Below are 23920 nucleotides of genomic sequence, written 5' to 3' on the forward strand. Positions count from 1 at the left end.
AGCGAACAGTTTTGACTGGGCTGAGCGGGAACTGTGCTTCTGCAGAGGTAGGGAGGCGAACAGGCCAGAGGTGGATGAACGCAGTGCCCTTCTTTGGGTGTAGGGACTGATCAGAGCCTGAAGGTACAGAGGTGCCGTTCCCCTCACAGCTCCGTAGGCAAGCACCATGGTCTTGTAGCAGATGCAAGCTTCAACTGGAAGCCAGTGGAGTGTGCGGAGGAGCAGGGTGACGTGAGAGAACTTGGGAAGGTTGAACACCAGACGGGATGCGGCGTTCTGGATGAGTTGTAGGGGTTTAATGGCACAGGCAGGGAGCCCCGCCAACAGCAATTGCAGTAATCCAGACGGGAGATGACAAGTGCCTGGATTAGGACCTGCGCCACATCCTGTGTAAGGCAGGGTCGTACTCTGCGAATGTTGTAGAGCATGAACCTACAGGATCGGGTCACCGCCTTGATGTTAGCGGAGAACTACAGGGTGTTGTCCAGTGTCACGCCAAGGCTCTTAGAACTCTGGGAGGAGGACACAATGGAGTTCTCAACCGTGATGGCAAGATCATGGAACGGGCAGTCCTTCCCCTTGCCGAGGTTCAGCTTGAGGTGGTGATCCTTCATCCACACTGATATGTCTGCCAGACATGCAGAGATGCGATTCGCCACCTGGCTATCAGAAGGGGGAAAGGAGAAGATTAATTGTGTGTTGTCTGCGTAGCAATGATAGGAGAGACCATGTGAGGATATGACAGAGCCAAGTGACTTGGTGTATAGCGAGAATAGGAGAGGGCCTAGAACTGAGCCCTGGGGGACACCAGTGATGAGAGCACATGGTGCGGAGACGGATTCTTGCCACGCCAGCTGGTAGGAGCGACCTGTCAGGTAGGACGCAATCCAAGAGTGAGCCGCGCCGGAGATGCCCAACTCGGAGAGGGTGGAGAGGAGGATCTGATGGTTCACAGTATCAAAGGTCTAGAAGGATGAGAGCAGAGGAGAGAGAGTTAGCTCCGTGACACAGAGAAGAGCAGTCTCAGTTGAATGACCAGTCTTGAAACCTGACTGACTTGGATCAAAAAGGTCATTCTGAGAGAGATAGCAAGAGAGCTGGCCAAGGACGGCACGCTCAAGAGTTTGGAGAGAAAAGAAAGAAGGGACACTGGTCTGTAGTTGTTGACATCGGAGGGATCGAGTGTAGGTTTTTTGAGAAGGGGTGCAACTCTCGCTCTCTTGAAGACGGAAGGGACGTAGCCAGTGGTCAAGGATGAGTTGATGAGCGAGGTGAGGTAAGGGAGAAGGTCTCCCCGGAAATGGTCTGGAGAAGAGAGGAGGGGATAGGGTCAAGCGGGCAGGTTGTTGGGCGGCCCAGCCGTCACAAGTCGCAAGATTTCAACTGGAGAGAGAGGGGAGAAAGAGGTCAAAGCATAGGGTAGGGCAATGTGAGCAGGACCAGTGGTGTCGTTTGACTTAACAAACGAGGATCGGATGTCGTCAACCTTCTTTTCAAAATGGTTGACAAAGTCATCCGCAGAGAGGGAGGAGGGGGGGAGGAGGATTCAGGAGGGAGGAGAAGGTGGCAAAGAGCTTCCTAGGGTTAGAGGCAGATGCTTGGAATTTAGAGTGTTAGAAAGTGGCTTTAGCAGCAGAAAAAGAGGAAGAAAATGTGGAGAGGAGGGAGTGAAAAGATGCCAGGTCCGCACTGAGGCTAGTTTTCCTCCATTTCTGCTCGGATGCCCGGAGCCCAGTTCTGTGAGCTCGCAATGAGTCGTCAAGCCACGGAGCAGGAGGGGAGGACAGAGCCGGCCGGGAGGATAGGGGACATAGAGAGTCAAAGGATGCAGAAAGGGAGGAGAGGAGGGTTGAGGAGGCAGAATCAGGAGATTGGTTGGAGAAGGATTGAGCAGAGGGAAGAGATGATAGGATGGAAGAGGAGAGAGTAGCAGGAGAGAGAGAGCGAAGGTTGCGACGGCGCAATACCATCTGAGTAGGGGCAGAGTGAGAAGTCTTGGAGGAGAGCGAGAGGGAAAAGGATACAAGGTAGTGGTCGGAGACTTGGAGGGGAGTTGCAGTGAGATTAGTAGAAGAACAGCATCTAGTAAAGATGAGGTCAAGCGTATTGCCTGCCTTGTGAGTAGGGGGTGGGGACGGTGAGAGGGTGAGGTCAAAAGAGGAGAGGAGTGGAAAGAAGGAGGCAGAGAGAAATGAGTCAAAGTTAGACGTAGGGAGGTTAAAGTCACCCAGAATTGTGAGGGGTGAGCCATCCTCAGGAAAGGAACTTATCAAGGTGTCAAGCTCATTGATGAACTCTCCAAGGGAACCTGGAGGGCGATAAATGATAAGGATGTTAAGCTTGAATGGGCTAGTGACTGTGACAGCATGGAATTCAAAGGAGGAGATAGACAGATGGGTCAGGGAGAAAGAGAGAATGTCCACTTGGGAGAGATGAGGATTCCAGTGCCACCACCCCGCTGACCAGATGCTCTCGGGGTATGCGAGAACACGTGGTCAGACGAGGAGAGAGCAGTAGGAGTAGCAGTGTTTTCTGTGGTAATCCATGTTTCCGTCAGCGCCAAGAAGTCGAGGGACTGGAGGGTAGCATAGGCTGAGATGAACTCTGCCTTGTTGGCCGCAGACCGGCAGTTCCAGAGGCTGCCAGAGACCTGGAATTCCACGTGGGTCGTGCGCGCTGGGACCACCAGGTTAGAGTGGCAGCGGCCATGCGGTGTGAAGCGTTTGTGTGGCCTGTGCAGGGATAGACAGACACATAGTTGACAGGCTACAGGAGAGGCTACGCTAATGCAAAGGAGATTGGAATGAAAATTAACTAAACAACTGGGGAAGCGAGAGAGCAGGGCCTCCCTCACTAACCATTCACTGAAACACTCAAATAAACTTTTCCAACTTCTACTTTAGAAATTATAATTGATGTAAACTACATTGGTTCAATGTTTCCAGGAATAGGCTCAAACTTAGTTTATTCAGCTACATAACTTGGTACAGTATTCTTCCGTGAAACCCACCTAGTGCACCGTATCCTATGACGCCGTAGCTAACTAGCATGCTAGCATCCAATAACACACGGTTAGCACCAATACTTGGTTACATCAAACTACCAATGGATCATTCATGTCCGTGCCTAGTTCCTTTCGTAACGCAGAAGTAATTAAACGTTGGCTAGCTAACACAAAATCAGTCCTGCTTGCTACACAAGTGGACTACACATCTCGAAAGTTCAGAAAGTTAAGCTTACTTTGCAAAAATCTTATTGACTAAAAATGATACAGCACTGCTAGCTGGTAGAGTTGGCTAGCTAGCAATGGCTGCCTTTACCTTTATCTTTGATACAAAGACAACTATGTAGCTAGCTAACATTACACTAATCAAATCGTTCCGTTGTAATGTATTTAGTTTCTACAGTACTGCTAGTTGGTAAAGTTGGCTAGCTAGCAGTGGCTGTGCTGTTGTGGTGTTGACGCCGTTTGGAAAACAGCGCGAACGAACGAATACAGCTGGCTAGCTAACCTTGTTAGTTTCTCAAAGTTAGTTTCTCAAAGCTACACCTACACCTTTAGCTACACCTTTATCCTTGATGCAAAGACAACTATGTAGCTAGCTAGCTAACATTACACTAATCAAATCGTTCCGTTGTAATGTAATGTAATGAAATGTAATATTACCCGCGGAGCGAAGTACAGCACGACTACTCACTCCAGCATCCAGGTCCAGTTCAAGAACTTTGAAAGTTTCTTCAGTGCAGTCGCAAAAACCATCAAGCGCTATGATGACACTGGCTTTCATGAGGACCCAGAGTTACCTTTGTTGCAGAGGATAAGTTCATCAGAGTTACCAGTCTCTGAAATCAGCAATTAACTTCACCTCAGATTTCACCTCACAGAGTTCAAGTAACAGACACATATCAACATCAACAGTTCAGAGGAGACTGCATGAATCTAGGGCCTTCATGGTTGAATTGCTGCAAGGAAACCACTACTAAAGGACAACAAGAAGAAGAAGAGACTTGCTTGGGCCAAGGAACACTAGCAATGGGCATTAGACCGGTGGAAATCTGCCCTTTGGTCTGATGAGTCCAAATTTGAGATTTTTGGATCCAACCGCCATGTCTTTGTGAGACGCAGAGTAGTTGAACGGATTATCTCCACATGCGTGGTTCCCACCGTGAAGCATGGAGGAGGAGGTGTGATGGTGTGGGGGTGCTTTGCTTGTGACACTGTCAATGATTTATTTAGAATTCAAGGCACACATAACCAGCATGGCTACCACAGCATTCTGCAGCGATACGCCATCCCACCTAGTGTGCACTTAGTGGGACTTTTTTCAACAGGACAATGACCCAAGATACACCTTCAGGCTGTGTAAAGGCTATTTGACCAAGAAGGAGAGTGATGGAGTGCTGCATCAGATTACCTGGCCTCCACAATCACCTGACCTCAACCCAATTGAGATGGTTTGGAATGAGTTAGACCACAGAGTGAAGGAAAAGTAGCCAACAAGTGCTCAGCATATGTGGGAACTCCTTCAAGACTGTTCCTAGCCACTGTGCTTCTTTCACATGCTTTGCTTGCTGTTTGGGGTTTTAGGCTGGGTTTCTGTACAGCACTTTGAGATATCAGCTGATGTACGAAGGGCTATATAAATAAATTTGATTTGATTTGATTTGTTGGACAAGCATTCCAGGAGACTACCTCATGAAGCTGGTTGAGAGAATATAAAGCTGTCATCAAGGCAAAGGGTGGCTACTTTGAAGAATCTAAAATCTAAAATGTCAATACATTTGGTTACTACATGATTCCATATGTGTTATTTCATAGTTTCGATGTCTTCACTATTATTCTACAATGTAGAAAATAGTAAAAAAAAAATATATATATATATATATATATATATATATATATATATAACTTAAATGAGTAGGTGTGTCCAAACTTTAACTGGTACTGTATGCTTTTCATTAGATGCACGCAGAAAATAGGGGAAATAGGGAACCGAGTGAATGAAAGCATGAGAGAAGAGGGAGGAGTGTAGGAAAAAGAGGATGGGGGTGTGGATGTAGGCAGGGTCTTGGAGGCCGGCCTGCGAAAGAGAGAGAGAGGATTGTTGTGTAGGGGGAGTATTAGTTCTCCGTTCATTCTACCCGCGTCACTCTCTCTGTATCTCAGCTCAGTCTCCTCTCACTCTCTCTCTCTTCTCCATTCTTTTTAACTCCTCCATCAGCAGTCATGAGTTACAGACCGTCCAGCAGCCACACCTCTTTCCAACGCTCCGCGCCCGTGTCCTCCTACCGGGCCGCCAGCACCTATGGCGGGGCCGGAGGCCAGGGCACCCGCATTTCCTCCACAGCCTACGGGGGCCTCCGCAGCGGTGCCCCGGCCAGCTCCTCCTCCTACTCCACATCCTCCTTTAAGGTGAGCGGCGGTGGTATGGGTATGGGTGGTGGCACAGGCGCCGCTATGGGTTTGGGCATGGGTGGTCTGATCAAGACGGCGGCGGCAGGTGGTGGCGGTGGTCACGTCATGGGAAACGAGAAGGGGGCCATGCAGAACCTGAACGACCGTCTGGCCAACTACCTGGAGACAGTGAGGAACCTGGAGCAGGCCAACGGACAGCTGGAGATGAAGATCCGAGAGGCCCTGGAGAAGGGAGGACCAGATGCCCGCGACTACAGCAAGTACAGCCCTATACTGGACGACCTGCGCAAGAAGGTGGGGGTGTGAATGAGAAAGAGAGAGAAGTGGGAGAGAGAGTGAGAGGTGCAATATGGGGTGTCTTGATGAGTAGTATTACATTCAAACAAATAATAATGCAGTATCATTACAAGAGTGATAGAGACAAAGAGAGTGACAGAGATAGAGAGGGAGCAAGAGAGAGGGTTGTTGATAATGTGTGTCGAAAAAGGGTTAAGGTGAGGAATTTGTTCTGTCTTTTGTTGCTTTAGATAAGTGTGTTCATAGATAATCCTTATTTGATTAACCTATAAATCAAAATACCCATGTAATGCCACCACTGTTGCAAATTTTCTGTGAACTAAAACCCATATGGTATGAGAGATGTCCCTCCAAGAATGAATTTAAGCATAGTGAAAATTATTTATTCACCCATTTATACTTTGCTTCTCACTCTTTCTGCCTTCACTTCAACATTTCTGTGGTGAACCCTGCTTTGTAACAACTGCCTTATAAAATGTCCTAACTGCTGAATAGAGGGTGGGGCAGGGTGGGGCAGATATCCCCTTTCCTTCCCCCTCCTTCCCTAGTTCCCTTACTCCTCAAACTGGTCAAAGAGTTCCTCAAATGAATCATTTGGTGGAAGCAGTGAATCATCGTCAAAAAACTGACCAAAACCCATAAACAATGTTCTAAGATTGTTTCCAACCCGCCGGGTCACTCTCCTGGGTTACTCTGGGGCGTAGTGTGGTGTGGGAGGGACCAGCAATGTGAACCAGATGTGGTGTGACAACATACAAAAAGAATCCCCTGTGAGATTTGAAACACATGGTGGGTGTGCTGGTTGTATAACCATTATAGCTCCACACAGCACAGTCAAAGTCTCTGTAAACTACTCACAGCACAGTCAAAGATCTCTGTAAGAATTCCAACGAGATCTCATGAATTCCTGGCAAAAATAGACTTTTGTCCAAAAGAATTCAGAGGCCCTCTATAACTTATGATGGCACTCTTATGATGAATGTTAGCCTTGTTCCACTTGCCGGACACATAAAGGGACAAGAGTTTCCTTTTTTGTGTGATTCACACCAGAATGCCATGGTTAGAAACACACAGATTTTGGGGTGGGGGGTGGGGGGGCTCTCTTTATGGTTTTGTGGGGGACAGGAAGCCCCGCCTTTTTCTTTTAACAATGAAAATTGAGAACAGATTCAGCCCTAGAGCGAGAACCCATTTTCCTGTTCTTCGTTTGTGCTTCCTCTTTTTTTCTTAGAGACATGTGACGGTAACCATAGATTCATTTGTGACTCACTCAACCTGCAGTTTCAAAATCTCTCCCCTGAGAGTCTTAGATTTAAAATGGTGTTGATGAGCAGCAGATCCCGTGATGGAACGTTTTAGTTCTTCTTTTTTTATTGCCAGCTCATCTGTGTATGACACACACAAGTATAGTTAGAATTAAAGAAGTAAGTGGGGGAAAACATACAGGCCTACAGCTTTCCTCTATAACTGACATGGATTCAAAAGTTAAGATAAGTCACCTGCAAAATTGTTCTCCAAAAGATTCAGTCTGTTATTGTCATGTATTTATTAGCATTAACAATCTTTTTCTCCAATAGGTCTTTGATGCGACAGCGGACAATGCTAGCCTTGTGCTCCAAATCGATAATGCCCGCTTAGCTGCAGATGACTTCAAAGTAAAGTGAGTTTACCACTGTAAATGGCATCTTTCTGCACACTGGTTGATCCACGACTTTGTATACAATACAAGGGTTCATTTGCGATTTTGTAGGTTGTCGCTCTGTCAAAAAGATCAATTGATCTGTTTGATTTCATACTGTACTTGTGTTTCTCACAAATTCAATTGGTTTAAACCCACTATACACAATTTGGTAGTGTATCAGCCATTCAGTTCAAGGAAGAACTCTCAAGAGTTTGAGATATGCCAGACCCATGAGGGAGGAAGTCTAGTGCCTGTACCGGTATGCAGTCTTATCTAATCTCTCATAATGAATCTGTCATATTGGCATCTGCATGTAAATGTCTGATGTGCTTATAAACTTTCCCTCCCAAAATTCTGTTTTTATATTTTTACCCCTTTTTCTCCCCAATTTCATGGTATCCAATTGGTAGTTACAGTCTTGTCTCAGCGCTGCAACTCCCGTACAGACTCTGGAGAGGCAAAGGTCGAGAGTCACGCGTCCTCCGAAACACAACCGAACCAAGCCTCACTGCTTCTTGACCCAATGCCCACTTAACCCGGAAGCCAGCCATAACAATGTGTTGGAGGAAACACCATACACCTGGCAACCGTGTCAGTGTGCACTGCGCCCATCCCACCACAGGAGTCGCTAGTGTGCAATGGGACAAGGACATCCCTACAAGCCAAACCCTCCCCTAACCCGGACGATGCTGGGCCAATTGTGCGCCACCCCATGGGTCTCCCGGTCACGGCCGGCTGCGACAGAGCCTGTACTCGAATCCAGAATCTCTAGTGGCACAGCTAGCACTGCGATGCAGTGGCTTAGACCACTGCACCACTCGAGAGACCTCCCTCCCCAAATTCTAATGATAATCAAAAGGAGGGAGAGAATCAAAATTTACTTCAGATTAGTGTCTGAGTCAACACATTTTGGTTGAGCAACTGATTAGATATTAATTTTCCCTTTTATAGTGAACTGAAACACGGCAGCCATTTTGTGCCTTCACCCCATCATTTCGAGACCTTGGGGCTATAAGGTTCAATCTGACATTTTTGTCACATAATTGATCTTAAGATGGTTCTTCAGATGATTGTGAAGTAAAACATTTAAATTAAATAAACTACTGTACATTTTAAGTGAAAAAAAATGGAAAACTAGAAACGTATATCTGCATAAACCCATTTGAACTTGGTGCTATAAGGTTCTATCTGCAATCCAATCACAAGCCTGAATAAATACAAATGGACCAATCAGAACACATGTCTTTGCCATGTCCCTCTTACAGTCTAGGCTAGTTTAGCCAGCAATAATGGCATGCAAGCAACAACAAAAAACACTGTAAAAAGTAAATGATGTTGTCGCATCATTGTTCAGTGATGACAGTAATTTGTCTGTTGATCATAATACATTTCTTATTGTATATTATGATGTGTTCTGACTATCTTGCAAGGGAGAAATTGTAGTGTAGATATTGGGGGGACGGACAAACAGTAGACGACTTCTTGGGTATGAGACTACAAGCTTGGCACACCTGTATTTGGGGAGTTTCTCCCATTCTACTCTGCAGATCCTCTCAAGATCTGTCAGGTTGGATGGGGAGCGTAGCTGCACATTTTCAGGTTTCTCCAGAGATGTTAGATCGGGTTCAAGTCCGGGCTCTGGCTGGGCCACTCAAGGACATTCAGAGACCTGTCCCGAAGCCACTCCTGCGTTGTCTTGGCTGTGTGCTTAGGGTCGTTGTCGTGTTGGAAAGTAAACATTCGCCCCCAGTCTGAGGTCCTAAGCACTCTGGAGCATATTTTCATGAAGGTTCTCTCTGTACTTTTACTTTTTATCTTTGCCTCGAGCCTGACTAGTCTCCCAGTCCCTGCCGCTGAAAAATATCCCCATAGCATGATGCTGCCACCACCATGCTTCACCGAAGGGATGGTGCCAGGTTTCCTCCAGATTTGACGCTTGGCATTCAGGCCAGAGTTCAATCTTGGTTTCATCAGACCAGAGAATTTTGTTTCTCATGGTCTGAGAGTCATTTATGTGCCTTTTGGCAAACTCTAAGCAGGCTGACATGTGCCTTCTACTGAAGAATGGCTTCCGTCTGGCCACTCTACAATAAAGGCCTGATTGGTGGAGTGCTGCAGAGATGGTTGTTCTTCTGGAAGGTTCTCCCATCTCCACAGACAAACTCTGGAGATCTGTCAGAGTGACCATCAGTTAGTTGGTCACCTCCCTGACCAAGGCCCTTCTCCCCTGATTGCTCAGTTTGGCCGTGTGGCCAGCTCTAGGAAGAGTCTTGGTGGTTCCAACCTTCTATTTAAGAATTATGGAGGCCACTGTGTTTATGGGGACCTTCAATGCTGCAGAAATGTTTTAGTACAGTTCCCCAGATCTGTTCCTCGACACAATCCTGTCTCAGAGCTCTACGGACAATTCCTTCAACCTCATGGCTTGGTTTTTGCCCTGACATGCACTGTCAGCTGTGGGACCTTATATAGACAGTTTTGTGCCTTTCCAAATCATGTCCAATCTATTGAATTTCTCTGGATGTAGAAATCAAGGCCGGTCTGGACTGCAACAGAACAAGATGTTCAAAAAGCATCAGCATCGTTCCGTGCATACTGAGGTGCCTACAGTGTTGCCTGAAATTGAATTGTATGAATGCCCTTCTATGTGGTAAGCCTACCATTTGTAAAACACCAAAAAAAGACGACGACCGACCGTGCTTACTGGGGTGTAGCCTACCATGTCGGCCAGCAATGGAATTGTATGAATGCCCATCCATGTGGTAGGCCCACCATTTGTAAAACAGGCCGTTGCATTGGCTTTATTAGTCCTGATTCCTGTGAATAATTAATTTGGCTATTTAAGCTCTGAATATCAGCTACGCAACTTTATCAGGAGTTATCGTAAGCCTATTTGTAATGTGTTTACACAGTTGGAAATGCAGAACTATTTAATTTTTCGCTATGATCAGCTTGTCAAAAATGTACGGATACAAACTTGAAACCACTGATCATGACAATGAGGTGAAACACCAGTACAAAAGTTGTGATTGTCAATTCCATATTGTCCATTTTACTTTTACCTATCCAGTTTTTAGGATGTGTTGCCTGTTAACACGACAGCGCATTTTTATTTGATTGGGTGCCATTTAGGTTAGGTTACTTGATCAGAGAAGTGATGCATCTCTCCAACAGCAATCTGGAGAGGCGCGCTGGGAATGGACAAAGTGGGCACTGCTTATCACAGGGCGGCATCAGCGATCACCTAAAAAGCCCAAATGCCACTGGTTGATAGAAATTGTCAATGTTTTTTGGCAGAATCATGTGAGGTTTTTGTGTTATTGGTGGTGCGTCTTGCTCAATTTAACTCAGAAAATGCCGCCCTCGTCAATCTGCCGACATTGGCGGCCACCTAATCCTGTCTAATGAGTGGGCCGGCCATGGTTAGAACCTTCGTAGGAGCATTGTTAAATCTCTGAGCTGTTGAAATTAACGTTGCACTTGAAAACGCTCATAATCTAACGCCTGCGTCAGACCTCTCGTAGAACAGCTAAGTGTGCGCAATGATGTGCCAAATCTGTGATTTTGTGAATTTTTTATGGGTAAGCATTAGAATGAGATGCCTCAATATTTGCAGCCATAGGTGGTAATAACTCTCTAGGAGAGAGTCATCAGTATTGTGAAAGAATTCTAATGCTACGGTAAGATTTGAATGGAGAAAGCTGATCCGAGAGCAGTGCTCCCTTTCTTTTGATCCGACCAGTACCGACACATGCTCCAACGACTCACTTAGCGGCCATTGTCTCTGTGTGGTGTTTTGGGAAATGCATGTTACATCTTTGGCCATTGTAAGAAAGATGCATCATTAAAACACACGTAGGTCTAAGTTCCATCGCTATGGGAAACCGGGCCCTGTTCCCCCATCCCAGTGGCAATTTCTCCCATGCTATCTTTGTCAATTGTATTATTCTATCATTTATGTATTCAAATAGCTACACTTTTTTTTTTTAACTGAACATGTCAAATTCAGAAGTGTCAAATAGAGCCTTATGGCTGAATCCAGATTGAGATTTCAGGGCCACAAGGTTATATCTGCTATTGCACCCCACTAAAAAACTGAATTAGAAATGTCTAAGGATTTTTATACTCTGCACTTTAGGTACCTTTAAGGTGAGGGTTATGAAAGAAGAATTCACTACAAAACAGTTCAGAGATCTGGGATGTGAAAACTTTGTTGCTTAATATCTCAGAACAATGCTTTTCTCAGATAAAACCTTATAGTCCCAAGGTCACAATTTCCAAGTATTTCATGTCAACAAGGAGTGTAGTGACAGTCTCCCTATGCCCACAGGTTTGAATCTGAGAATGGCATTCGCCAGTCAGTGGAGGCGGACATTGCCGGGCTGAAGAAGGTCATCGATGACACCAACATGGGCAGGATGAACGTGGAGAGTGAGATCGAGGCCGTGAAGGAGGAGCTAATCTTCCTCAGGAAGAACCATGACAATGTGAGCTATAGTATTAATATTGAATATCCACATCAAATAATAATTTTTAAATGAATATTTTTATTGTATTTGAATAGGTTGAAGACTAATATTATTATTGGAAGCGTCTCATGGGGGGGGGGATTCTCCAGACATAACATGCTCAATTTGAGCTACTCCAGGTAGCGACATTGCAGGCTAGCTCAGTGCTGCCCCCTCTCATTGATTATCTCATATTGAAGGCTGACTGGGGTACTGCAGGCTGCCGGTAGCAACTTGATTATCCTTATAACTTCTTCTGTGTGCGATTTTAAAATAGTTGGTTCAAGTACATACATTTGGTGTGATAGAAGCAAATATTGGTACCATGACTGTCTTCTGAAAAAACATTTTTTACACGACTATTGCCAACGGAGATTGCCATTTTCCCATTCACTATAATGGGGGATCCTGCTTTCCGAAAACAACAGCCTGCAGAACCTTGGTCCGCCTTTAACTTCATGGCTTCAATGAGACGCGGCAGTTGTTCTCCCCTGATTGAGATTGAATGTCCATGTCAAACAATAGAAGATTTGCATGAAATAGAACATTTCCAGACTAGATTTAAGAATGATATAATCCAGGAAGAATGATGATAACGTGATAACAAAATCAGACTAACCTCATCACTAGCTATGAACTTTTCACATTTCACAGTGGTCTCATGTCTCTGTCTCTGTCTCTCTCTCCCCCCCTTCCCTTCTTCCCTCTCTCCAACAGGAAGTGATGGAGATGAGGAACCAGATCACTCAGTCAGGGGTGCAGGTGGACGTGGACGCCCCCAAGGGTCAGGACATGTCACTGGTCATGGAGGAGATGAGGGCCAAGTATGAGAAGATGGCTCTGAAGAACGCAGAGGACCTCAAAGTGTGGCACGAAAACCAGGTTTGCCCATCCTATCTTTACAGTGTTCAGAAGGAAAGAAGGATGGATATGTTCTTATCATTACTTCATACATACTAACATTACACACCACATAAAGTCCGGGTTTGGCTGGGGTAAGAATAAATAAGAATTTGTTCTTAACTGACTTGCCTATTTAAATAAAGGTTAAATAAAATAAAATAAGTTAAGAAAAATAAAGCCTATAATACTCTGTTTTTGATCCGCAATTGGAATTGAAATGGACTACCTCACACCCACAGGCCAATATAAAAATGTGTATTTGCAAAAAGTGTAGCTTTCCAATAAAAACGTGTTCTGTTGCACAACCAGTATCATATCTGGATTGTCTAGTCACACAACAAAAGCCTGAACTACAAAACATGAATTCACCTCTCAAGTTGACTCAGCTTCTCTCCCTCTCTCTCTCCCTCCCTCCCATCTCCCTCCCTTTGTGCTGTGGTATAGATCTCAGATGTGCAGGTGCAGGTATCACAGAACACAGAGGCCCTGCAGGGGGCCCAGGTTGAGATGAACGACCTACATAGACAGCTACAGACCCTCGAAATTGAGCTGGCGTCCCAACAGAGCTTGGTAAGGACATTCTTTCAATATGAGGATAACATATTTCAGTTAAATTCCTATATTCCACAGAGCAGAAATGGAACTGATAGTAACCCCAGTATGTCCTCTATGTCCGACAGAGGAGGCTGGTAGGAGGAGCTATGGGTGGATGTGCTCATTGTAAGGGCTGGAATGGAATTAATGGAATGGTATCAAACACATCAAACAAATGGAAAACACATTTGACTCCATTCCGTGTTTTCCATTCCAGTCAATACAATGAGCCTGTACTCCCATAGCTCCGCTCACCATACCTTAGCCATACCCTCCATATCTCCAAATTCCAACATTCTAATAATCCCAATGTCATTCAACAACATTCCCAAAATTCTCCTGTTATTCCAAACAGAAATCCTCCTTAGAGGACACCTTACATAACGTGGAGATGCGTTCCAACATGGAGGTGGAGAAGTACAATGCCATCCTCATCCGTCTGGAGGGCGAGCTGACCAACCTGCGGGGCAACATCCAGCATCAGGGCCAGGAGTATGAGGCGCTGCTCAACATGAAGATGAAGCTGGAGGCCGAGATCGCCACCTACAGGAGCCTGCTCGACGGAGGGGACTTCAAGTGAGTGGACGAGGGGTTGAGGGAGATTGGTCCAATCCTAAATCGACCCGTAGACCAATTAGATAGTGTATAAGCATTATGTTCATAGCTCCACCTTCCACCTTGATAGGCCAGGTGGAAGTTTCATCATATTGGTTATTCCAATCAAACCTTCTCAGATCTCCACAAGTGCATGTGACATAGGGCCTGAAGGTTGATTTGGGATTGGGCCATTGACTGACTATTGGGGTGCATCTTAATAGTCTAAACTGGCTTCCTCTCGTCTTGATTTGTTTCCTTCATGTGCACTGATTTACAGACAGATGGATAGGTGGATGTTAGGCAGACTTTTCGCAATCCAGTTCGTTGACATCAGTGAAGGAAAGAAGGCGAGAACGAGAGGAAGCAACTTTATACTATTGAGATGCACCCTTAGCTCCGAGAAGGGTTGAGCTGATTGAGATTAAATACATTTTAAATGTTTTATCGGTTATCACACAAGAATAAGAACAAATAGTTGTGGGTCAAATTCTTGATTCAATCACAGCTATGCTTCAAGCTCAACTACCACAATACGCCATGGTGCGTGGATCAAATCAAATCTAGGGAGTTGAAACAGGATATAATGAGATCGTGAGGTGAGGGTGACATGTACCATGAGCCAAATACTTGGAAGTTGTGACAAAGTCAAATGGCAGAAACACAAAATGATTTTGGACACGTCTGCAGCAAGTAGGCCTTGTGTGAGTGAAATATAGTACTTTGTAGCTAGAAGCAGAGCTGCCATATCTGTCGGCGCCATCTTATTAATGTGAGTGGATGAGGTAGTTTGACGCCATTTACATTATAAACCAGGTATAGCATGATTGTTTGTCCTGTTAATGAATGAATGTCCTGTTTTTTAATACTTATTTTTTTCTATTCCAGGCTCCAAGACGCTATGGATGAACTGAAACCCTAAGGGAATGAGGCAGGACGAAAGTGATGACCAACTGTCAACTTCATGGAGAGAGATGCCCACAGACACGGAGGAGTCAAACCCATCAAATGGGCATAACCATGTCATAAAAATAAAACTTTGATGCAATGGTTTATCATTTAATGTGTTGTTTCTCATATTTATACTTAAACACTGCACCGAGCCCATTTTTTATTTTACCTTTATTTAACTAGGCAAGTCAGTTAAGAACAAATTCTTGAACCGAGCCCATTGAACCGAGCCCATTGAACTGAGCCCATTGAACTGAGCCAATTGCAAGATTTTAGGAAAGTTTAAAATGTATCTTCTTTATGTGATGGATAGAAAACTGTAATTCCCTTTTTAAAATATGATTTATTTTTCATAGTATGAAGCACGGGCAATCAAAAAGTCACAAACACCCCTTGTGTGGCAATAGAATAAATACAAGAAAAGTTACAAAAAACTACAGACCATCATCACACATGATGCATGACATAGTGTAGGGTTAGTAACAGAAGAAGACAAAAATGATTAAACGGACAGAAATATTGTCCTGAAATTACCTCAATGTACAGAAAGGGGCACACATCCCCAAACCCATGAACAAAAGCTTATAGGATATTGCAAAAGCTTATCACCCTACAACCAAGGATGGTGTGGCTTAATAATGAGAGAAGAAATTGATGAATATTTATCATATGTGTATAACAATATAGTCAACATGTAAATCAACATGTGAGGTAAACAATTAGCAATTAAACATTCATAAAGTCATTAATTAATCACAGCACATACAATAAAATAATTCATTATAACTTATTGTGAATAGGCTATAGAGAAGAATGCTTTAGGAAGAAATTGATGCTTGTGCTCTTATTGAATTTAGGTAGGCTACTCAGTTACGCTATAGTATTGCTATTATAAACTGCCAATGTAATTAGAGCAGTAAAAATACATGTTTTGTCACAACCGTGGTATACGGTCCGATATATAACGGCTGTCAGCCAATCAGCAGTCAGAGCTCGAACCACCCAGTTTATAATAGGCAATAAATAAGAAAGACTATAGTGCAATACATAGTTTATGCATAGTTCCTTATTGTGAAGGCCAGCACGTTATGTCATCAATATACAGTATCTGCAAGCTGTCTCTCAAATAGCCTACCACATTACTGCAGTCAAATCGTTTTGAAGAAGTAAAAGAGAAAGAATGCACTTCTTCAGAATATTGATCTGTTTTTGGCAAGGGCTGCAAAAAATCACGGATTATAAAGGGAAAACCAGCTGCATGGCGAGCACCGATGCCTATCTTCCAGACAAGTAAAACACTTTTTATGCTTGCTTCGAGGTAAACAACATTGATCCTCCTACATGGGCCCCCGCTGCTCAAGATGACTGTGTGTGTGCTCTCTATCTCTGTGGCCAACATGAGCAAGAATTTTAAACGTGTGAATACTCTCAAAACTAGACCAACTGGCTTAAGGACAGATTGAACCTCTCCCTGTCCTAGTCTGTAATCCCCACATGCTTCCACCATTGTTCCTGTACCCTGGCAAACAAAGGTAACCTGCCTAAATGACTATCGCCCTGTGGCACTCACTTCTGTCATCATGAAGTGCTTCGAGAGTCTGGTAAAGGACCACATCAGCTCCACCTTACCTGACACCCTGGACCCACTACAATTTGCATACCACACCAAAAGATCAACAGACAACGCAATCACCATTGCACTGCACACAGGCCTATCCCACCTGGACAAGAGGTTGTGAAAATGATGTTCATTTACTGAAGATGTAAGGAGGGGCTTATTACAGTTGTATTCCAGCCACTGGGGGGTACTTGGGTGAAGCCCATGGGAAATGAAGAAGAACACTTTAATTGGTCTGGGGGAGCTGTTACATCGTGCTGACATGGTTAAAATTCAGGGAAACAGTACCTTTCCCGTTGAAATGTACATTATATGCTCATAGAGAAAGGTAAGAAATTTGGAGGCATAGCTGAGATTTATATTCATGTGAGCACCGGCCCATATTCCTTGAATGGACAATGAGTGAGAGACATTGGGAGAGTTGCTAGCTAGCTAACCATAACTGGCTAACCACTGAACGGATTTTAGCTATCTTGACATTGCCTGCATTGTCGTTGTTGCCACATGAGTAGGACAATATGAGTCGAGGGTGGGAAACGTTGTTGGATGAAATTGTTGGATGAAATTGAACAGAGTTTATGGACTTTAACTGAGGACAATTTACGGCACCTGTGTGTACATTGTGGAATAGGAAGTGTAGATGACTGAATTAAACTGATTGAAGATTACTGTGAGAAGGAGGATTTAATGGAATCAGAGGATGAGGGAATGTCTTGGCTGCTTCAACTGAAAGACGAAATCAAAGTAATATCGGACTCGGAGGATGCTGCGAAAAGTCTGCCTTTCATGTCCCAGCCAGTCGGTGCCAACGATGCAAGTGAACAGCAAACCCAGCGGAGAGACAGAAGTTGCTGCAGGATGAAAAGAGGAGGGAGGGGCTCCTCAGCCCAGCAGAGAGGTGGGCCCAGCTCCAGAAAGGCACACACCACAGAGAGAGAGTGGAGTGAGTATGCCCAGTCATAAAGACTGATAGGAGATCAGAATCAGAAAGATAATCTCAGCTTCAACATCCTAGAACATCAGATTGAAAATGGACTGAGAAAAGGATACAGTGAATTAGAAATCATAGAAGCAGTCATCAGAGCTGTGAGCCCAGGGCTTAAAATGAGGAGTTATCTGGAGGGAAAAACAGACATGACACTCTACACCCTAAGGCAAATCTTGAGGACACATTATTATCACAAGTTGACTAAGACAACACAAGAGTCTGCCTTGGACTTCCTAGTCCAAGTCTTCGACCTGAGACAGAAAGTGTTATCAGCCTCGTGCTCAATCAGGACTGAAATATGGCATAGAGTTAGTCAAGAGCCAATGCCTACATGCCATTGTTTTTAGATTAACAAATTATATCTTGAGTGGAGATGAGAGTGCATTGCTTGAGAAAATGCTAATTGCCCAGGGCAATGAAAGCGAACGCATGCAAAAGGCCATGGTTTCAGGTAAGTTCACCCCCACAGGAGTAAACGCAGTACAGAGTGAGGATAAATAGGATAGTGGAGAGGAATGTGACCAGGCAGAACCCCCACAGACCACAGTCCGAAAACAAAATAAATACGATCTCCTGAGTAAAATTGATGCGAGCAATGAAGCAATCAAAGAACTGACCTGACAGGTAACATCATTAGTACAGTCAGTGCAGAGCCAGAGTGACAGTTCAGTTAGGAATCGCTCCAACAGAAAACCATGTACAACCAAAAGAGAGAGAAGAAAATGCAAAAGTTGTTATGAGACTGGTCAACAGACTGGTCAACAGAGTGGTCAACAGACTGGTAATCAGACTGGTAATCAGACTGGTCATCAGACTGGTCAACAGACTGGTCATCAGACTGGTCATCAGACTGGTCAACAGACTGGTCATCAGACTGGTCATCAGACTGGTCAACAGACTGGTCATCAGACTGGTCATCCGACTGGTCATCAGACTGGTCAACAGACTGGTCAAAAGACTGGTCATCAGACTGGTCATCAGACTGGTCAACAGACTGGTCATCCGACTGATCATCAGACTGGTCATCCGACTGGTCATCAGACTGGTCAACAGACTGGTCAACAGAGTGGTCATCAGACTGGTCAGCAGACTGGTCAACAGACTGGTCAACAGACTGGTCAACAGACTGGTCATCAGACTGGTCAACAGACTGGTCAACAGACTGGTCATCAGACTGGTCAACAGACTGGTCATCAGACTGGTCAGCAGACTGGTCAACAGACTGGTCATCAGACTGGTCAGCAGACTGGTCATCAGACTGGTCAACAGACTGGTCATCAGACTGGTCAGCAGACTGGTCAACAGACTGGTCATCAGACTGGTCAACAGACTGGTCATCAGACTGGTCATCAGACTGGTCAACAGACTGGTCATCCGACTGGTCATCAGACTGGTCAGCAGACTGGTCATCAGACTGGTCAACAGACTGGTCATCCGACTGGTCATCAGACTGGTCAGCAGACTGGTCATCAGACTGGTCAACAGACTGGTCATCAGACTGGTCAGCAGACTGGTCAACAGACTGGTCATCAGACTGGTCAACAGACTGGTCATCAGACTGGTCAGCAGACTGGTCAACAGACTGGTCATCAGACTGGTCAACAGACTGGTCATCAGACTGGTCATCAGACTGGTCAACAGACTGGTCATCAGACTGGTCAACAGACTGGTCAACAGACTGGTCATCAGACTGGTCAACAGACTGGTCATCAGACTGGTCAACAGACTGGTCAACAGACTGGTCATCAGACTGGTCAACAGACTGGTCATCCGACTGGTCATCAGACTGGTCATCAGACTGGTCATCAGACTGGTCAACAGACTGATCAACAGACTGGTCATCACTGGTCATCAGACTGGTCAACAGACTGGTCATCAGACCAGTCTGATACCTTGTCACAACTCAACTGATTGGCTCAAACACATTAAGAAGGAAAGAAATTCCACAAATTAACGTTTATAAGGCACACCTGTTAATTGAAAATGCATTCCAGGTGACTACCTCATGAAGCTGGTTGAGAGAATGTCAAGAGTGTGCAAAGCTGTCATCAAGGCAAAGGGTGGCTACTTTGAAGAATCTCAAATATAAAACATATTTTGATTTGTTTAACACTTTTTTGGTTACAACATGATTCCATATGTGTTATTTCATAGTTCTGGTATCTTCACTATTATTCTACAATGTAGTAAATAGTAAATAAATAAAAAAATCCCTGGAATGAGTAGGTGTGTCTAAACTTTTGACTGGTACTGTATGTACTAATTACAGCGAGACTGAATACCACTGGTCATCGCTGGGTGGCGGAGCTGTCTGACTTCAATCTCACACTGAAGTATCGTCCTGGAAAGGTAAACACTGACTCAGACTTTCTGTCACGTTCTCCTTTGCTTGCTGAACATTACATGGAAGAATGCACAGAGAAACACTCCCCTGAGACGGCAAAAGCAACACTCAATAATGTTCAGGCACAATAGCATGACTGAGTAACTTGGATATCCGTGTTCACACTAAGGCCATCAGTGCAAGAGGAGCTGTCAAGGTAAGGGGGAACAATTACAGACCGACTGTCTCCACACGATCTCATGCAGGTTCAGTTAAAGGATGCAGCTGTATCAAAAATCTTGGAACTGAAAAGGCAAAGGGCTAAGCCAAAACCAACAGAATGTCAACAAGAGTCGTGCAAAGTCAAACAGTTACTGAAAGAGTGGAACAGACTCCATGTCTCACCAGAAGGATTATTACATAGGAAAACAGAAAAAAGGACACAAATTGTGGTACCAAGTCAGTACAGAACACTAATTTACAAGTACTTACACACTGAAATGGCCCAGAAAGGAACAGAAAGAGTGTTGAACTTAGCACAATAACACTTTAATTGGCCACGCATGCAACATGACATTGATCACTTAATCACTAAATTGTGTAAGTGTTTCAAATAAAATAAACCCAGTGTAATAACTAGGGCCCTGTCATGACTGTCCTGATCAGGTCAGGTTACAGGAGACCACAATCCTACAGGGTTTCTCTCAACCCCCAACAGAGGAGGAGAGATCTAGGGGTATGAGGATGTGGGGGTTTTATGACCCCTCACACCCATGATAAATCCTAGGACACAGAGAAATTCCTGTGTCCTCACTGTGGAGAACTGGCATAAGAACATTAAACATGCAATAAAGGGACTTTGGAACAATGGTTTCCGTCAGCCACAATGGTGGTCATGACGAGAGATGGAATATGAAAATGTATGTAATTTTTGTTTTATTATTAAAGGTTAACAGATGACGTTATTATGAAAACATTGTACCTTTAAGAGTTTTCTCAGTATATGCCTGGTGTTTATACATTGTACATTGTGTGGAAAATATCCAAATCAAAGAGACTGTTTTGGTAAAGATGAAATGTGAAGTTAGTGTCAAAAATTGGATTTGAGTAAAATGTGGGCCTTGTCTCTTAACCTGGTACGCCCAGAGAACTGCCCTAAAGGCGGTTACGCCCACTTCTGACCCGAGGGTATAAGACAGAAGACTGGAGAATTAACATTAGACTAAAAGAGACTCCAAGCTGCAGCGAAGGTCTAAATGGTCAACAGACCCCAAAACGCAACAAAGTTTGAAGACAAAGAAATCTTTTTCTACCCAAGCTACAGATGAGTAGCTGTGTCTAAGCGGGTGAATTCAAGCCGAACCACCTAGCCTCCACTCTTCATCGAATCGTGGTATCTACGCTATTTCATTCATACACTGTGAGCTCTGAGCTACAGAGCTGTCTGTCCTCAGACGACACCACAGAGAAAAGGGAAGAAATCAGACCACCAAGCCAAGAAGGACACTGACATCGTGAGGACAATCAGAGAGTTGCGTCGGAGCAGTGTGCCCTTGAGAAGCCTAAACGAGCCATGCGGGACGCCCCTCTGAGATCTCCAACACGTAATTACATCATTGTATTCTGACCCATAAGTGCGGCAGTTCGGGGAAAGGCTAGGTTTAAATAAGCATAGCTGACAAATGAACCCAAATGTATATTTCTCTTGTGTACTTTCTTTGTTTCTCTCTCTTTTAAATCCCCATTTTGGGTAACACGCGCCATAGTGTGTTGGCCGTTATACTAAGTCCTAATCAATAGCCTAGACTGTGTTTTGTGTATGTGTATTTTTATCATCATTTTAGCTTGCTAGTAAATAAATAATGAACTAAGATTGGTGTGGTAAACACACTGGTGAAGCCCGGGTTCGTGCAGATTCCCGGATTATGCGACGTTCAGACATGAGACTAGAGGTTGATTAATTTAGCGACTGTTGTAAAATCGATATTCTGATATTCTTTGAGTTAATTTGGGAAATAGAAACTCAATAAAACTACTTTTCCCATGGTGCCCCAGGTTAATGAGTTAATAATTGCTTGATTCATTGCTTGATTCATTTAAGCACGCAATTATAAACAGTTAAGCATTCGATGAGCAACAGTCGTCACATTAACTAATACAACGTCACGACATATGGCGCCCCCTGTGAGGAGTCTAAGATAGGACTAGGCCGCACTAGTGGGTAATTCCATATCTATTGTGTAGCAAGATATATACATTCCATTAATAGCTTTAGGCAGGACTAGTGCGGGAGAGAAGTGTGTGTGTCGTTCCATTTCACCCAGGTACTGGTCGGGAGAGAACGACCCCCGTGGTATATCTGAGGAAAGCCAGTGTGTATGGGGGGGAGGGGGTCATCTGAATGCTACGAGCTAGGGCATATGTACCAGCCGATGCAGGCATTCTGAGAATAATACTAGTTGGGCTCGACGTAGTGTTATTTCTATCGATCACTTTCAGGAGTGATCTGACTCGGTCATAAGCAATTCCTAGAGCAGAGGACATATGAGCCAGCCATTACGGAAATTAGAGTAGATATATTCGTTTGACCGAAGCGAAGTTATTATCTCTCTACTTCTCGCGTTTGGTAACGTGGAGAGGTTAAGAGTTGAACGTGAGACATCCCTAGTAAACCTGTTCCCTTGTTGGAGGGAACTTCCCTTGTGCGGCGAGGTGGAAACCCCGCGCAAGGAAAGCTAAGCATTGCGCCAGATGCTAAGCTAACAAAGGGGAGCAGACATTTTTGTTTTCCCCTTTGTTCATAGTGAATTCCCGCGCCAGGCGGGAATCCTGTGAGATCTCAGCTTGCGCTATCCGTAACCTCTGGCGAAGAATCGGCAGTCATTTTTCGTGAAATAATTCAGGTTACGCTATAGGATATCAAACCAGTCTTAACTGATTGGATATCATTGTCTCATTCAATTTTATGCATACATTAAATTGATACACTACCTTTCTAGGTTGGTTATGGGAATAATACACACACGAATGTGTCATAACCAATGAGACATGGTTAAACTGTTCCACGTTAACTTAGATATAGCAACTATTTCAGGTTAATTAAAGCTAATTCCCAAATAGCCTATACCGGTTAGATTTATCATAAACATTTATTAATAGCTTAAATCTGTTTTACCAGCTTAATGTTGTTGAGAGAGACCTTTTGAACAGTATTGTGAAGTTCTAACTTCACTTGCACCTGGTCGATTTAGCTTGTGTTAACAGTGACCTCCGGTGGTGAAGAATCACCAATAATTATTTTTTTAATAATTCAGGTTATACTGTACGATATCTAACCAGTCTCAACTGATTGGATATCATTGTCTCATTCAATTTAATAGATACATTAAATTGCGACATTACCTTTAAATTTGTAACCTGTTTTCTAACCAATGAGACATCGTTAAACTTTTCAAACGTTAACTTAGAGATAGCAACTCTTTCAGGTGAATTAAAGTTAAATTCCCAAATAGCCTATACAGGTTAGATTTATCATTCAAATCGATTTAATCAATTAAACCTGTTTTGGCAAGTTCAGTAATAACCAACCCACATTACTGACCCAGTCTTGATGATTCATTGATGTTTACAAACTGAGTTAAATCATGTTTGCAGCCTCCAACTCAAAAACCCAAACATTACGTAAATTGAAATACTGATAATTATAACGATGAGCAATCCATCAGATGGGTTTCCACCCATTTCCCCTCTAATCAGTGGACCTTCACCCACGGAAAGATTGATCGCTGACCTCAGCAACGATGCAAATCCTAACTATGCCGAGGGGCTGAAAATGTTAGATTTCGATGCCATAAGCGAGAAAAATGCAGACATTGCGACAGACGCTCTTCAAAATAGACCATCAGGAGGCCTTGTGAAGGTTCTCTCCAGTTTAGCCCTCAACTATGCCCACCAGCAGAGATGGACAGTGCACCAGTACCTCAGTGCCCAGCGGAGGCATGAGCAGGAAGCTGGGGAGTTCAAGGCACAGGTGGAGAGAACCAGGGA

At 44.2% G+C, this 23920-nt stretch overlaps 1 protein-coding gene across 1 annotated transcript; it reads left to right on the forward strand.

Annotated features, from left to right (window-relative positions):
- The first annotated feature begins 5121 nt into the window (after positions 1–5121).
- Positions 5122–15046, forward strand: LOC106583606 (keratin, type I cytoskeletal 18). Its single transcript, XM_014167975.2, has 7 exons — positions 5122–5710; positions 7291–7373; positions 11725–11881; positions 12620–12784; positions 13250–13375; positions 13755–13975; positions 14882–15046. Exons 1-7 carry the CDS (start codon positions 5228–5230, stop codon positions 14913–14915), a joined length of 1269 nt encoding a protein of 422 aa, XP_014023450.1. The 5' UTR covers positions 5122–5227; the 3' UTR covers positions 14916–15046.
- Positions 15047–23920: the final 8874 nt, after the last annotated feature.

Source organism: Salmo salar, chromosome ssa22, assembly GCF_905237065.1.
Source record: "Salmo salar chromosome ssa22, Ssal_v3.1, whole genome shotgun sequence".
Lineage (NCBI taxonomy): Eukaryota > Metazoa > Chordata > Actinopteri > Salmoniformes > Salmonidae > Salmo > Salmo salar.

What these genes read in the sequence shown, in the direction of transcription:
- LOC106583606 (XM_014167975.2), top strand. Translation starts at nt 5,228, where the DNA reads ATGAGTTACAGACCGTCCAGCAGCCACACCTCTTTCCAACGCTCCGCG. An exon ending in TCAGGAAGAACCATGACAAT is followed by an intron (nt 11,882 to 12,619) that starts GTGAGCTATAGT and finishes TCTCTCCAACAG; the next exon opens with GAAGTGATGGAGATGAGGAA. An exon ending in CTCGACGGAGGGGACTTCAA is followed by an intron (nt 13,976 to 14,881) that starts GTGAGTGGACGA and finishes TTTCTATTCCAG; the next exon opens with GCTCCAAGACGCTATGGATG.